General features: G+C 44.5%; 1 protein-coding gene across 1 annotated transcript in view; it reads right to left on the minus strand.

Moving 5' to 3' along the window:
* The window catches only part of LOC144120460 (putative RNA-binding protein EEED8.10), a 76,314-nt gene extending 62,204 nt beyond the window's left edge, over positions 1 to 14,110 (minus strand). Inside the window, exons 1-7 of the mRNA XM_077652871.1 lie at positions 13,735 to 14,110; positions 13,322 to 13,510; positions 12,895 to 12,944; positions 12,710 to 12,766; positions 9,875 to 10,047; positions 6,350 to 6,482; positions 5,776 to 5,868 (exon numbers count right to left, since the gene is read on the minus strand). Of these exons, the coding sequence (XP_077508997.1) occupies positions 5,776 to 5,868; positions 6,350 to 6,482; positions 9,875 to 10,047; positions 12,710 to 12,766; positions 12,895 to 12,944; positions 13,322 to 13,344 (529 nt within the window). The 5' untranslated portion in view covers positions 13,345 to 13,510; positions 13,735 to 14,110. The remainder of the gene's footprint in view (positions 1 to 5,775; positions 5,869 to 6,349; positions 6,483 to 9,874; positions 10,048 to 12,709; positions 12,767 to 12,894; positions 12,945 to 13,321; positions 13,511 to 13,734) is intronic.
* Positions 14,111 to 14,994: the final 884 nt, after the last annotated feature.

Consider the following 14,994-nt stretch of genomic DNA (forward strand, 5'->3'; position numbering starts at 1 on the left):
GGGGGGGGGGAGTAAGTACAAAGCATTGTTATAAGGTTAAAGATATTGCACTAAAATAAAATAGAAATCACAAAATATTAATCATAAATAGGCATTCACAGAAAGGGTCGCAACAATGCACATAACAGCAAAATTTGAGCATAAATAACAGCACCGCTAGAAAAAAAACACTGGAAAAGGTGCGCTGAAGTACAAAAAAAATAAAATAAAATAAAAAGAAGACAAGGCGGAAGAAAAGAACGCTCAAAAAATACCTTTTTAGTTGTTGAAACATGAGTGCATAAGATGTTGGAATTTATTTAGATCAGATTCAGTGGCAATTTCTGATGGCAAAGCGTTCCATTCGGTTATTGTGCGTGGTAAAAAAGAATAGGCATAATGGAATGACTGGCAGTTAATGCGTTTAACTTTGTAGGGATGATCGCGACGTGGAAAGATAACTGGCGGTGGCTGAAAGAATTCATCATGAAGGGAAGGATGGTGATAAAGCTTGTGGAAAAGTGACAGACGGGAAATTTTTCGGCGCAGTGCTAAGTTATCTAACTCGGCTTTAGTCTTCAATGAGGTGACGCTGGTGTAACATGAATAATCAGAAAAGATGAATCGCGCAGCACGGTTTTGCAGGGCTTCGATGTTACTGATGATATAATTCTGATGAGGATCCCAAATGGCAGACGCGTATTCGAGTTTCGGACGGATTAATGTGGTGTACGCTAGTTTTTTTACATGTGTCGCGGCCTCTTTTAAATTATGTTTGAGAAGTCCGAAAGTACGGTTAGCGGAGGCAAGAGTGAGATTAATATGATGATTCCATGATAAGTCGGATTGTAGGTCAATGCCAAGATACTTGTAACTTGTGGTGAATTCTACACTATTGTTATCAAGAAAGTAGGCGGTAGGAATACGTGGCTTGTTAGTGAAAGACATGAGCTTAGTTTTGGAAAGATTTAAAGGCATTAACCAATTAGAACACCATGTGCTTATCGCTTCAAGATCAGACTGCAGTGGCTGGCTGTCAGTGTTACAGGTTATACGTCGATAAAGCACACAATCGTCAGCAAATAGTCTGATTCTGGACGTCACGCAATTGGGTAAGTCATTAATATAGATAAGGAAAGGTAAAGGTCCCAGTACACTGCCTTGTGGAACTCCAGACGTAACATTAGCGTAACATGAGTTAGAGTTGTTAACTGATGTGAACTGAATTCTAGATGAGAGAAAATCTGCTATCCATGCAATAATATTAGGGTGAATGTTCAGTTGGGAAAGTTTAAGCAACAACCTTTGGTGTGGAACGCAATCAAATGCTTTAGAAAAATCTAAAAATATTGCGTCAACTTGGAAACCAGCGTCAATCAGTGCATGAATATCGTTAATAAAATCGGCAAGTTGGGTGTCGCATGAGTAGCCCTTGCGAAAACCGTGCTGATGATCGAAGATAATGTTATGATCTTCAAGGTAGTTGATGACCTGAGTATGTATAATATGCTCGAGTAATTTACAAACTGTACTTGTTAAGGAGATGGGACGATAGTTAAGCGGAGAAGCACGATCACCTGATTTGAAAATGGGTATTATCTTAGCTATGCGCCAGTCGTTAGGAATGGTGCCAGTTGATAGCGACTGGGAAAATAATGCGGTTAACATGGAACAAATGCTATGTGATGTATTCCTTAAAATTTTATTATTGAAGCCCATATGATCAGCGCTAGAAGATGTTTTGAGATTGTTTAGTAGAGATAAAACACCAGGCTCACTGATTACTATCTCGTCCATAGTTAGTTCCACTAGTGCGCTTAATGTAGGCAAGGATGTAATGTCTTCATCTGTGAACACAGTTACAAACGCATACCTGCTACGGTTCTACAGTACATGATGAATCGTTATTATGGACAAGTACAAGCTAAGAGCATCATTTCCTTTACACATTTTGACAAAAAAGCAAGTTAAAAGTGTCGTGCACAACTTGTGTACAGTCGAGCCCACATATAACGGCCGCAGTCATAACGAACGCTTGCTTATTACGAACAAGAGTGGTGCTACCGTCAAATATGTTTAGGGCTATGACATTGTATCTCAGTTACAATGAAGAAGTGTGGCCACACAACTCGGTTACAGAAAACGCAGAGAATCTGTAAAATCGCGCCTGGGGTCAGAAACCCTCATTTCTCTTAGACGTGGAAAGCGATTTACGCCTCCAGGCCTCAGTGACACCCCCTCTGCTCCTTTCTAAGAAAACAACAACGCGACCCCCTAAAACAACACACAAAAAATGGGATTTATAGAATGCCGTCGAAATTTTTTGACAGATGAAGCCGTTAAAAATGCATGTCCTGAAAGGCGGCGCCTTGCGCTGGTAAAAAGTGCAGCAAGTTTTGTGTTATCGTCCTTCTATGCACGAGCATGGACGGTAGCGAGGAGGGCACCGTCAGGTTCGTTATAAGTAGGCTCAACAGATACAGTTCCAGCAGTAGCTTGCAACAACCTCAACCTTTTGTAAGACACCTCATACCAAAAACTACTGTTACCATGCTTTGAGTAACGAAAGACTGCAGCTAAACAAATAAATCAGCCTGCTATATAATATCCAAAGTAAATTGTGGGGATCTGCCCTGCAGTCTCCTGTGTAGACTTTCCCGCGATGCAGCAGCAGCCTCGCCTCGAGGAGGAGAACATTCCCTTGTTACCTTAACTAATGAGAGAGGGTGCCAGCGTAGCAGCGCGAGACTGCTCGCATGCGGGAGAGGGCAAAAAAGCTGTTCGGCTTGGATGGTCGGCGCGAGCGGACGTGTTGCTCGCGGCTCCGCTCTTTGCCAGCGGGGCACGGAAGCGGCGGGAAGACTGGCTCCCGTATCTCGTCCCGTCCCGCCTCGGAGTATATCCCTTGCCTTAGCGCGGGCGAACATTCGCTCGGAACCTTGCTGTTGAGTCGGACGACCTCGATTCATTAGCATATCTTGTTGCTCGCTGGCGTTATTGTTGCTGCAGCAATAAATGCCTGTTTGCGTCAGCCAAGGTGTCGTTCCTTTGTTCCCTCAGAGCAAGGCCCGCCATGGTTGGCGTGCACTCGGTAGCGTACGCGATCACGGGGTGAGGTCTGGAGGTTTTGAACTGCGTCAGCCGCGATTATGCGGAGAGAAACTATTTATCCCCCGATTAACCCCCACAAAATGTATGCATGGAATGCTTCTTTAATGCACCACCACCCAAAATACAGTAATCCCTCGTTATAACGAAGTCAGCGGGACGGCGAACAAATTCGTTACGAGCGGTAATCTGATATAAACGACCGCATGAGAAAATCTAAAGCAGTCGAGCTTCAATTGCACCGCAACGGCAAGGAAGTCAAAATACAATGTATTCAGAGAAGCAAAACTTAATTCAGCTGCATAAAAGGCATTGAGCTATGTCTGTTTCAAGTTCTTACCGGGCACGTGCAACCCCTGCTCTAATCTGATCAAGCATTGCACGAAGCTGCGGTCGACGCCCATGCATTCAACCTTCAGGGTGTTTCGAATCGCAAAGGCAGTGGCCGCTTCTATGGGGGTGTTTGGAAGGCAGTGGCCGCTTTCATGGTTAGGGGGGGTGGGGGGGGGTCATGGAAATGCCGTAGCCCGAGTTTGAGGTTGTGTTGGTTGTGCTCAAAAAATGATTAGCCACTCATTGTGGGTACGCAGCGCGATCGTGAAAACTGAACGGGTTTGCAGTAGGGGCTTCACATGATTACTGGGCAGTTTTTCTCCCGAGGCGTGCAGCTGTGAAGTTTGCAATTGAGTTTTTCGGCGTACTATTGTCGACGATACTGTGCTAATTCTACGGTTCGAGTGTCGGTGTTCGCGCAGCGTCGCATCCGCACCATTGACAGATGTCTAGGAACAAAATTCAATGACCCTACCACACATTTAGACCGCTTGTCTAGTCGGATGGCGCGAATCGAGCATGACCGGCTCGAGAAAATCGCCGGGGAAACACCGTGGTTGCGTTGACCCGCCATGTTGACAGCCTGACTCGCCGCTTGCGATGCTCGGATTTCTCGTGTTTTCGTCAAGTTATCGGTCGATTTGCGCCGTCAAAAGTGCAATGAAGCTAGGGGCGGTGTTTTATTGCAACGAAGGCCGATTATGGCAAGCGGCAAGCAAATCTCTAGACCGGCTTCCCAAAAGTCATCTTCCTGATTTGTTAACGTAGCTCCTCGCATCGAACACGGCAAAGGTCGTGCGACCAGCAGTCGCTTGCGATCAGGCAGCAGCTCGACAACACCGTTGTTCACGCTTGCAAGCGCGACCTGCGTCGCCTTTTTGTTTGAAGTGAAAACAGTCGGGAATGACGTTGTTCATGCACTTTGGAGTGTGTCGTCGGGTTTGGCCAATGTGAAACAGTTAAGCTTAGCGACGACCACGGCAGCCAGGAAGCAGGCCAGTTCCTTGCCGAAAGCTCACCTCGCTCGCGACTCGCAAGTGTGAATGAGCTCATAATCGGAGGGACACTTCTTTTGTGCTTTTTGGCATGTTACAGCGCCAGAAGTGTTCTTTAGGGCAGTAAAATTTCGCTCACCGAGAGCACCCCATGTAATGCTACGGCGCAAGTCTGCCCGGGTCCTTTGGCCACTTTTCGGCATCCATGAGACCGCGGTTTTCTGGCATAGGAAAGCGGCACGAAAATTTTATTTTCATTTGGATTCTGTCACGTGGGACACCAGTGATGCAATAGTGACCAATTCAGGCGCGCTTCCGTTTGCTCCTCTGTAAACAGCTGGGGCACTCGGCACTCGCTTGGTACTCGTTACTAGGCAGGTCATCGGTCGTAGGTTTGGTAATTTTGTGGCCTGCTCTGTGCCTGCACGAGGCTAATTCGTCGGCGGTATTAATCTGGCACTGCATGCGCAAAAGGGGTCGCCACCGCGGCAGCGATGCCTCCGCTCGCCACTTCGCTCTAAGAGGGTAATGCGGCGCTTCGAGTAATGCGGCTTAAAATGAATGCGTTTGGGTCGGGATCGGAAGAAATTTTGAATAATGTGATATTTCGAGTAAAGCAATTTCGTTATAGCGAGGAATTACTGTACACTAAATTTTGTGTCTTTGCTTACATCCATATCTCTGCTATACGACTTTCATTTCAGCCATCACTAAATGCGGGCACTTTTTATTCGGTTTCACAGTGCCATCAGCATGTCAGTAACTACTTTCCACAATTCCTTTATAAGTATGTATGTCCGTAATGTGGATATAGCCATCAGGCCTCGCAATTGTCACCTTCTACACAACCCTCTTGTATCGTGCGTGTAAAATGTAAGAGACTCGGAATAGTTTTGCACTGGCAACATTGTTGTGTGCAGTGCTAGGGGTTTTCTGTGCTGACTGCGTGTTCACATTTACAACACTTACAGTTCGCCTGGGAGCCAATAGTTTCTCCTCTTTCGGCCTTGCCTTCCTCGCTAGCTATACGATTTCGTATGCCCATGGCATAGTGTGCGTTGAACTGCACCCCCTTTGTTCATGGATTCTTCACCAAAAACTGACCTTAACCGAACAAATGTAGCATTTTGCATGTTTCCCATACAGCAGGTCTCCAAATTCGGTGTTTTATCACTTAGGGCATAAGCAGCAACAGCAGTGCAAGCAGGAACGAGTAGTGTACTACTCGTTCTTGCTTATTACACATTCACACACAGCTACACATGAGATACTGTTAACCCATGGTGAAAAATGATAAGGGCCATTAGGAGGCAAAATGCAGTGGTGGAAATAAATAACAGAAAGTGGAACAATGTCTTACGCTTTCCTTGGCTGATTGAGAAGACACCCATGAAAGACAGTTTGTCCTGAGCCTTCCAGAGACGACGGGCAAGTGCCCGCCAACGCTGGCACACTGCAAGTGGTGAAGGCAGGTAGGAAAGCTTACAGCATTGCGTAATGCATCCTGTAAGCTAAGCAGCATAACAGGGCTTTACACGCAACAACACTCTACTCTCACTGCTTGGTCTTGACTTTCAGTTGCAAGTAATTACTAATTGTGATGAGGATTGCTGGTCACTGGCCAAAGTCAAAAGATGAAAAAGACGTTTCGGGAGCACTACGGCTTCCTTGTTCACTAATTGTGTCATGAATTTAGAGAAAACCCCCAAAGTGGAATAGATTTCCATCAAGAAATTCGTTCAATTGCAAACATTAAAAAACCACATAAATTTCTTATGCATCTGTATGGTTGTGGGTGGATGGATGCTTGTGAGTAATTATACCCTGCCGAGTCTAGTGTTACACCTAACAAAACACAACTGAACAAATGTCATGAAAACAATCAGTGGCCTTTAAAAGGCATCCAAAAATAAGAGAGCAGGAAGAGAGACTACCTCTCTCGATGAGAACTCTCGTTTTAATGTCGAGCAAGCCAAGCACCAAGAGCAAAACATCGTCTGGTAGGTTGTCCATGTAGTCTGGGGACTCTGGCAGGTTGTCACCATTTCCATCCACATCCAAATTGGCCTAGAAAAAGCCACCCCAAATAAAGGGAATATCAGGAGCTGTAACGTATATACCCAACCAAGATAACAATACAGTGCTTGATGCAATGGGCTCCGTGACGTGACAAATGATTTACAGTATTTCTACACAGCTCCCCTTCAGTGCCAAATGCACCGCTGGAACTTGCATTGCTCAGCATGTTCAAGCTCATTGGAATGTTTGGGAACAGGCTGGGGGGAACACATTTATGCGTCTGGCCCGTATTTCAAGTTTAGTTGTTTTCAGCCACACTGACTTGTTGAAACGCCGAAAGCAGATGTCAGTTCGGTTGCGAATGTGAGTGGTGGCAGGATGTCAGTACGTTCCAGTTGCCACACTGAAACGCCCCACAACGCCATAGCTCTATGCTGATAAACGGAACACAACAAAAGAAAAAATTCGGCCAGATTTTAGAGCACAGCTCTTAGGTGCCCGTTCCTGGCTTGCGCATCATCGCTGTCGGTGAAACCAGAAGAGCAATAGCAAAGCGAAGAGCACGGCGGAGGATGAAAGTGGGGCAATACAATGAAGGGAAGGCGAAAACGAAAAAGCGCCGGTGGGGATAGTGATGGAAGAGAGAAAGAAGTAAGGTGTAAAGTGTAGGACAAGGTATGACGAAAGCAGGTGAGAGCTATCGTGCTCAGTTTGCGCGGCTATTGCTTAACGACTTCCTAAATGCGTTTACAGACAGCCATTATGCCTAGAACGTGCACCACAGCGACCCGAGCAAAAATGCAGTAGTAAGCAGGTACCCCAATAACACCTCTGTTTCAGGCGGCACACATTTGAGGATGTGTGAAAAACGATGCACTACCTTGCCCAAGTGAGATGGTTCCTTATGAAATGATTCTGAGCCCGTTAATTGTTGCACAGGTGTGTGGATGATTATATTAGAATCATCGTAAGTTCTACCGCAAAACTGCTAGTCGCAAGTTGAAATGGTCATGAATCAGCAGTCAAACAGTTACCGAGTGCATACATAGGTGTGTATGGGCCCTTAGTGGTGTCCACGCTGTTTACCATGGGAGCGGATGCGCGCTACTCTCTCCTTGTGGCACGCGCCTTGCGTCGTGGACTGCTCCAAACCAAGACGCGTCCTTTGTGACTTCAGTGTTCCTCTTTGAAGCAATGAGACAAGCACGTTGAAATGCGTTCTTGCAGGGAGCAGCAAAAGCGGGAGAGGATGGTGCAACTAGGCAAGGGTTGCACCCCGCTGCTCTACACCACTGAGGAGCGTTCATTCAGTGCGATAGTTGAGAGGCCTTGTGCGACAAAGAGGCAATGCTTCACATTGTATTTTTAAGGGTAGCTGAAGCGTCGAAGTTTTATGCCTCAATATATCACAAAATGAAGCTGAGCTCAAACTTCGCATTAATTAGTTGCCCAGCAAATGCCACAGTAAAGAGGTAATAAAAAACTGCTTTGTTCCCCCGGTGGACTTCAATAAATAAAAACCATATTTCAGATATTCTTTTCGGGCCCTTAAAGGTCTGAGGTGTACTTAAGAGAAACTAATGTATGCAACTACGTATGGCTTTCCAGTGACAAATGGCAGCTGCTACAGCTGTCGATTGTAAATCGCAGACAGCCAGCTTGTTTGTACAACACTGCGTTTTACATTTAGCTCTAGGAGAAAAGGAGAAGAAAGGATTTGCGGCATGCACTCACTTTCTACACAATGCGTGCTTCGCTGTCATGCTGAACCAGCGAGTCGTCTTAATGTCTTGATGTCCGGAACGTTGCTAAATTTAAGTTGCTGCTGTGATCAAATCTCTGTGCAGACGGTAGTTTATGTTTTTTTATTCCTTTTATGCAGGCACTGCAAGAACTGCGAGATGCCACTGTTAGGGTTTTCTTTTTTTTTTCTGCAGTAAATAAATAAAAGGGATGAGCTCAAAAACATCTTGCTGTGATTCTCCTCATGCAAACGCAGGGAGACATCGTGGACAAATTTTTCAGAGGTTCGCCATGCGCGCAATGTATGTATGCTCAATGACGCTCGAAAACTAATTTGGAAGCTACCTCTGAGCTCAACGCAGAGCCACAGCACCGCTGCTATCGAGAACCGTAAATGACGCTGAAAAGCCACCACTGGCATGTCAAACGTGTTGGTGTAATGATGCACCACTAGTGACTGATCATCCACATAATGAGTAGGTTTATGCAGCCAAACACTGCACACAATCACGATGTGGGACACTCCTACAGCGAACAGATTTCTAGAATAGGGAATGCACGCTTGCATACAGCAAACAGAGTTCACATTGTTCGATTTATGCAAATGCAGACGCAACGTAAATTGAAGTGATAGTGGTGCCATCTGGTTCTCATAAAGTGAACCATTTCTGCAAACAGTTTCTCATTAGGCCTAAAAGCTACAGAATTGTCCAACGAAATAAAAAACAGGCCAAATTTACCATCCATTCAATTTGTTACAGGCAAGTTAAGCTGAAGCGAAAGCCCTGTACCTAACTTATAGCCAGCTGATGTGCTGAAAAATGCAGCAACACCAATGAGTTCACTCCAAAGCGAGAGGCTGAACTGCAGAACATGCCACCATGTTGCAGATTTATTTCGTTGGGGCCCTTCAACATCTGCTATGGGAGTGTACACTATGACTGTGATGTCACCATCCCGTTTCTTCAAATTTTCGCTGCATTCGAGCCGACACATCCTTTTCCAGCGCTTCAACCAATCGTGAGGCCGAAAACGACAGTTTCGAAAACAATGAAACTAGGAATATGGGCCTCTGAACTCACAGCAGCAGCAGCTCAGATTGGACCCATTTGCATGCTCAACAATCCAAGCGGCTGCTATATGATCACAATGGTCAAACAAGAATGCAAGAAAACATCTTTAACATGATTAACATTAACCAAAGATAGCTCTGACCACTAGCAGCCGCCAGTAATATATTCCTTGAAACAGTTAGGTGCTATGCAATGCCATAAATTGCAAAGATCATGGGCTGGCACTGCAATGATGATCAGCAGGCTCCGCTACATATGTACTTGCACACTATTCGGAAACTAACAGCTTGAGGGCTTGTAATTCATACTGCTGACAGAGTTTCCACTGAAATTTTTATTTCTAATTGCTTGGTGCCAAACAATGTTCCAGTACAGTTAGTATTTCCATATAAATTGTTGAAGATATAATCTGTCAGAGCCTGAACCTTGAAGAACGACTCTGCCACATTAACAACCAACTGCCACTGAATCTGGACGTTACTTTTATGCAATGGCAATAAAAATAAGGGTTGGCTTTGAATGCACAGGCTTAAATTGCCTCTCTGAGTGGCAACTTAAAATTTTTTCTGATGGGACACATGCTTGTGCCAATGTAACAGTAAGCATCTGATTAAGAGTACATACGTCCTCAGAGTCTGCCATGACTTCGGAAACAGGAATTGCAGACGTGCTTGCAATAAGTTCATCACCAGAGAGGGGTGCTGCTTTTTTGGTTTCACATTCCTTCCCCTTGGCTCCTGCCTTCTCTGCCAATGCTTCCATCTGCCGAGTACACCTCTCAACAGACTGATCTAAATCTTGAAAGAGAAACAATAAAAGAACCAAATCAGCAGACTTCAAACAAGCAAACTAGAGTATTAGACATCACGAGAACAAATAAGCACAAGAAAATGCTCTATACATACAAAACTCATCCAAAGGAAATGCCCCGAATTGGCCTTGCAATGTTTATCTACTTATTTAGAAAATCCTGCAGGCCCTAAGGGGGGACGCGGGTCTTAAAACTATTTTCTTTATTTCGGGCAAAATCCTTATCATAATTATCACAAAAGTGTCCTTTTTATGAACAAAAAATCTATGAATAGAACCTACAAAGTTTACTTTATTTTATGGGGGTTTAGCATCCCAAAGCGACTCAAGTTATGAGGGACACCGTAATGAAGGGCTCCAGAAATTAGGACCATCTGGGGTTCTTTAACGCGTAGCAACATTGCACAGCTAACGGGCCTCTAGAATTTTGCCTCTTATCGAAATTCGACCGCTGCGGCCGGGATCGCATCCGCGTCTTTCAGGTCAGCAGCCGAGTGCCATAACCACTGAGCCAACGCAGCAGCAGGAGAACGTACAAAATGGGTTGGCTGGTAATTTAGGAAAGCTACTAATTAAATGTAATGCATAATGTAAAAGCCAGTAAAAATAGCATCAGCATGCAGTTCTCCTCCCCAATAAATTTACACCAATATCATTTCAATTTCTGAAGCCAAACAAGAGAAAAAACACCTAAGGCAGAGACTGGATTTGAAAAATCATGAATGTAGATAAACAGATTTCAAGTCTTTGCACTTAATGAGTCACGGGAAATCCTGTAATGGGGAAATGGCTGCAGTGTTGGCTACGCGGTTCTAACGCCATCTTGGAAGGCGTCAAACAAAAGGGCACGAAACGAGCTTTGAAACTGTAGCAAAATGAGGGCGGTTCAGGAGCAGTTTTCGAATTGCGATTGTGAGAAGTGAAAAGTCATTTTGAAGCTCGCGCTTCGTTTTTCAGCCTCACGACTCAAGATATTCATCCTTTTTTTTCTCCTTTGGGATCATTTTGAGCCTAGATATTTTGCGGAGATATAGCCTCAGTACTTAAAAAAAAAAAAGTACATTTGACCACATAGACGAGAAATTTTTTACAACAGGAACCTTTGAGAGCCTGACAGTGAGTTCTATTTTATGGTCACTACCCTGGCCTTTTTGCCCCTGGCCATTCAACACAAACAAGGATGGTTTTCTACTCTCATGCCATTTTCTTTTGGTTTCCCAATAACAGGCCATATTCGACTCAAAAGATACACAAAGGCCTTCAACTTCAACTTCCACCACTGGAAAGCCAAAAGAGGAGAGGAGCGGGGCTTTGACACACTTACAAGAGTGAATTTGTCAAATTAACCTGGCAGAGAATGTGTTTTTGTGAAATTTGTACCTCCACAAATTTGTTTTTCAACTCTTCGTCACTGTGTATGAACTTGCTTTGAAGAGCAATACTCCATTTCATACATCAGGTGCAATGCTGTGAATGTTAGCACTCTTGTTTACCCTGACTACATCCGCAACCAAAAAGTAGTGTGTTCCTCGTGAGGAGGGAAACATAGCAAATGCTCTGTTTCCAGGCTTATTAGAAGATACATTTGCCATGAGCTTGATTAAATACTTCCTTATTGCTGACAACATGCTGTCGCTTTCTCATGACTTTAGACCATTCGGCCACAATACAAGCATGGAGTAACACGCCTCCCTTTATTTCTTTATGCGAACTACTTCAGTACCTTTCATAGTGTTGCACCTGACGTATGAAACGGAGACAGATCTAAATTAATAGAGTTTCAAGGGCGCTTAAAAACCCGTTTCGAAAACCAAGGCTTTTCAAGGATTTGAAGGTTCTATGCAAACCCTGCATGGAGGCAGCACTGGACAACTGTTAAAGCTTTGTCCCATTTTTTCTCATCCTGTCAGTAATCATAAGGTCAAATAAAGCATATAATAATAATTGATTATAAGGAAAGGAAAGGTGCAGTAAATGTCCCACTCTTGGTGGACACTCCAAACATGCCTTACGGTAAGGGATGAGCAAGGGTTGACAAGTAGGAAAGTGTTGCGATAGTGAAGGGCTTTGGATTGATATTAACCACCTCGGGCCTTTCAAGAGCACTGACATCGCACAGCAGCCTCCAATGAAATGCGTCGGCTTGCAGCTGGTATTTGATGCCATGACTTTGTGCTCAGCAGCTGAACCTAGCCGGTGCGCAGGTTCACATACACCAAAGCAAATACATATTTTTGCAATCCATGCAAAGCAAATACATGTGATCTAGCCTTATTTAGCCTACTCCCTGGCTAAACCTTCCCCAAATCCATACAACTGCAGCCTATGTCAAGTCAGCCCCCAGACATAATGATACAGGTGGGGAAAATGAGTGCTTGCTCTGGTTTATCGGGTTTAACAGCCTAAAGCGACTCAGGCTGTGAGGGATACCACAGTGGAGGGCTCCGAATAATTTTGACCATCTGACACCGCACAGTATACAGGCCTTTAGCATTTAACTCCATCGAAGTGCGAATAGCACAGCTGGGATCAGACCCATGTCGTTCGGGGTCAGCAGCCGAGCACCATAACCACTGAGCTGCGGCAGCAGTGAGGGGAAAATAAATTCGGTGAGATAAGCTTAATCAAAATGGGCAGTTTATGCTTTACCTTGTTCAGTCTGTTCTTGGTTCCCTGATTTTTCTGCTTCGTCCTGCCCTCGCTGATCTGTGAAAAAGTAACATTTAATTCACAATACATTGGAATATGAATACACTCTGCCCATTTTAAAAAAAGCACAGATGTCATGACAGCATACAGCTCACAAACAAGAACAGAGTTCATAAATCACTAACCAGGACCAACAGCGGCAACCTGCTTTTGCTGTACAACGGTCCTCCTTCCCCTGCCATAACATGGAAGCAAAAATAACAAAGTCAATGCAAACACACAAAAGATTGAGCGACACCAATGAAAATGGCCAAAATTATACCGATTAATTAAAGATGAGCACAAATGACTGCTCTGGTGCCACAATACCAAAACGTCACTACAAAACTAAGGGGCAAAGCAGTTGCTGATGACAAAGACACTGTGTCAGTGTTTGTTTACGTCCGTTACACTGTTGACAAAGCCGGCATGCTAACCACAAGCACAACTACAGCCCCGCACAGCTTCCCTATCAGGCGAAAAGCCCAACAGCCAGCATACGTGCACTCGGCACCCATGCTTGTGACGCTATTGACAAATGATATCTGAAAGAACGATATGTGAAATTTGTACCTTAGAAGCTGCACGCTTCGCATTCATTCTTTTTCCGTTCTTCGGGCGCTTCGGATTCTTCGGTGGGAACTTATTCCAGTTTTCCGGCGTCCTCTAGTTCAGTCTTCGCTTCGTCACGATGCTCCGGCTTTTTTTTCTTGTTTCCTTTTTTGATTTTCAGTATTAAAGCAAGGTGTATTCGGAAAGAATCTGCACAAAAAATAAATAAAAAGATGCTCCAGAAGGGCCAGCGGTCACTTGCGTTTCGGAAGCGCACACATCAGCTGTTTGTACTAATTCCACAAATTCAAAATACGGTGACTTCCAAACAGCCAGCGAGCAACTGAGTGTTGCTTCAGCGTTGGCATTGCGTGAACATAGAATAAAACATTTCCAGAATACAGCATAACATACAAATTTTGCCGGCGGCTCACCTTCAGCAAAGCACTTCACTAGAACACAGTAGCTGCATACGTCAGTTATGCAAGGGAGAATCAGCAATCATTACGCAGGCCTCTGCTGATATGACTGCAGCATCATACATTCGTCCAAACGTCTACCACCTGAAAAGGCTAAAAAAATGCAGCGTTCGACAACAACAGGCAAGTCAGTGGTCTATGCGAGCAGTTCGCCAGACCGTCAACTTCGCGCTAATCAGTTAGGGTGGTTGCCAGCACACTCCCTTGGCACCACCAGAGATATTACGACAATGTTAAAATAACCTCAACCAATTTTTCGCTAATGCAATTCGAATTTAAGTGAGCTACTATGGGCTCCGTGCGCTGCAGTTTGGCGCGCGCGAGTGGCGCCACCTGGTTAACAACGGTGGCGAAAGGCGGACGCAGCCAACGTAGCTCTCTGGTTCAGTTTGCAGTGAGCGAGGCGAGCGGTGAAGTGTTTCGTCCGAAGGCGAAAACAAACTTGAATAATTATGGGTGCTCTACCTAGTGCTGTGTTTACCCAATGTCATAACATCTATAAAAACACTGCAGTCAAGGTACAGGGTATATTTTAGCGCTTGTCTTGGACATCGTGCATGCTCGCTCATGCTCAGAGGGTCTGCTGGAAATGAGTGCACTGTGGAATTAAATTAACTGAGAAAGGGTTTACACTGACTGGGGTGTTATTAACGTGCTATCATTGGTAGGAGTTGCTTTATGTAGGAGGAAGGAATGCGCTCTGTCAGTCACAGGAAATGGCCTACGGTGAAGTTCTTGGAGCTAGCATCTGAAGTTTAAGCCTTCGTTTGTTATGCTCCTCTGTGGTTCAGCGTGTCAATTTTGTTTCGTTTTTTTTTTTTTTTTGGGGGGGGGGGGGGGGGTTTCGTGCGTGTCTATACTGTGCGAGCGACGTCGTACTTCTGGGAGTACTTATGTCGTCTTTCACGTTGTTTCACCTAAACGTTTGTATATTTATTTGCATCATTTTATTTCCTACAGTGGTTTAAAATTTTGTATTTGTTGCATTTATGAGATCGAATAAAATTCTGAGGACGAATAATAATAAAAAGGGAGTGATTCAAATTTCTCTATATATATATTTCTTGGATTTCACAACATCGCTAAACTCTTAATTTCTGGAATTAATATTTTGATCTTAATGGGGTTTTATCGTCTCAATGCAACTCAGACTATAAGGGGCGCCATAGTATTAGGTTCCAGATAATTTCGAGCACTTGGGGTTCTTTAGCGTGC

Source organism: Amblyomma americanum, chromosome 2 (assembly GCF_052857255.1).
Source record: "Amblyomma americanum isolate KBUSLIRL-KWMA chromosome 2, ASM5285725v1, whole genome shotgun sequence".
NCBI lineage: Eukaryota > Metazoa > Arthropoda > Arachnida > Ixodida > Ixodidae > Amblyomma > Amblyomma americanum.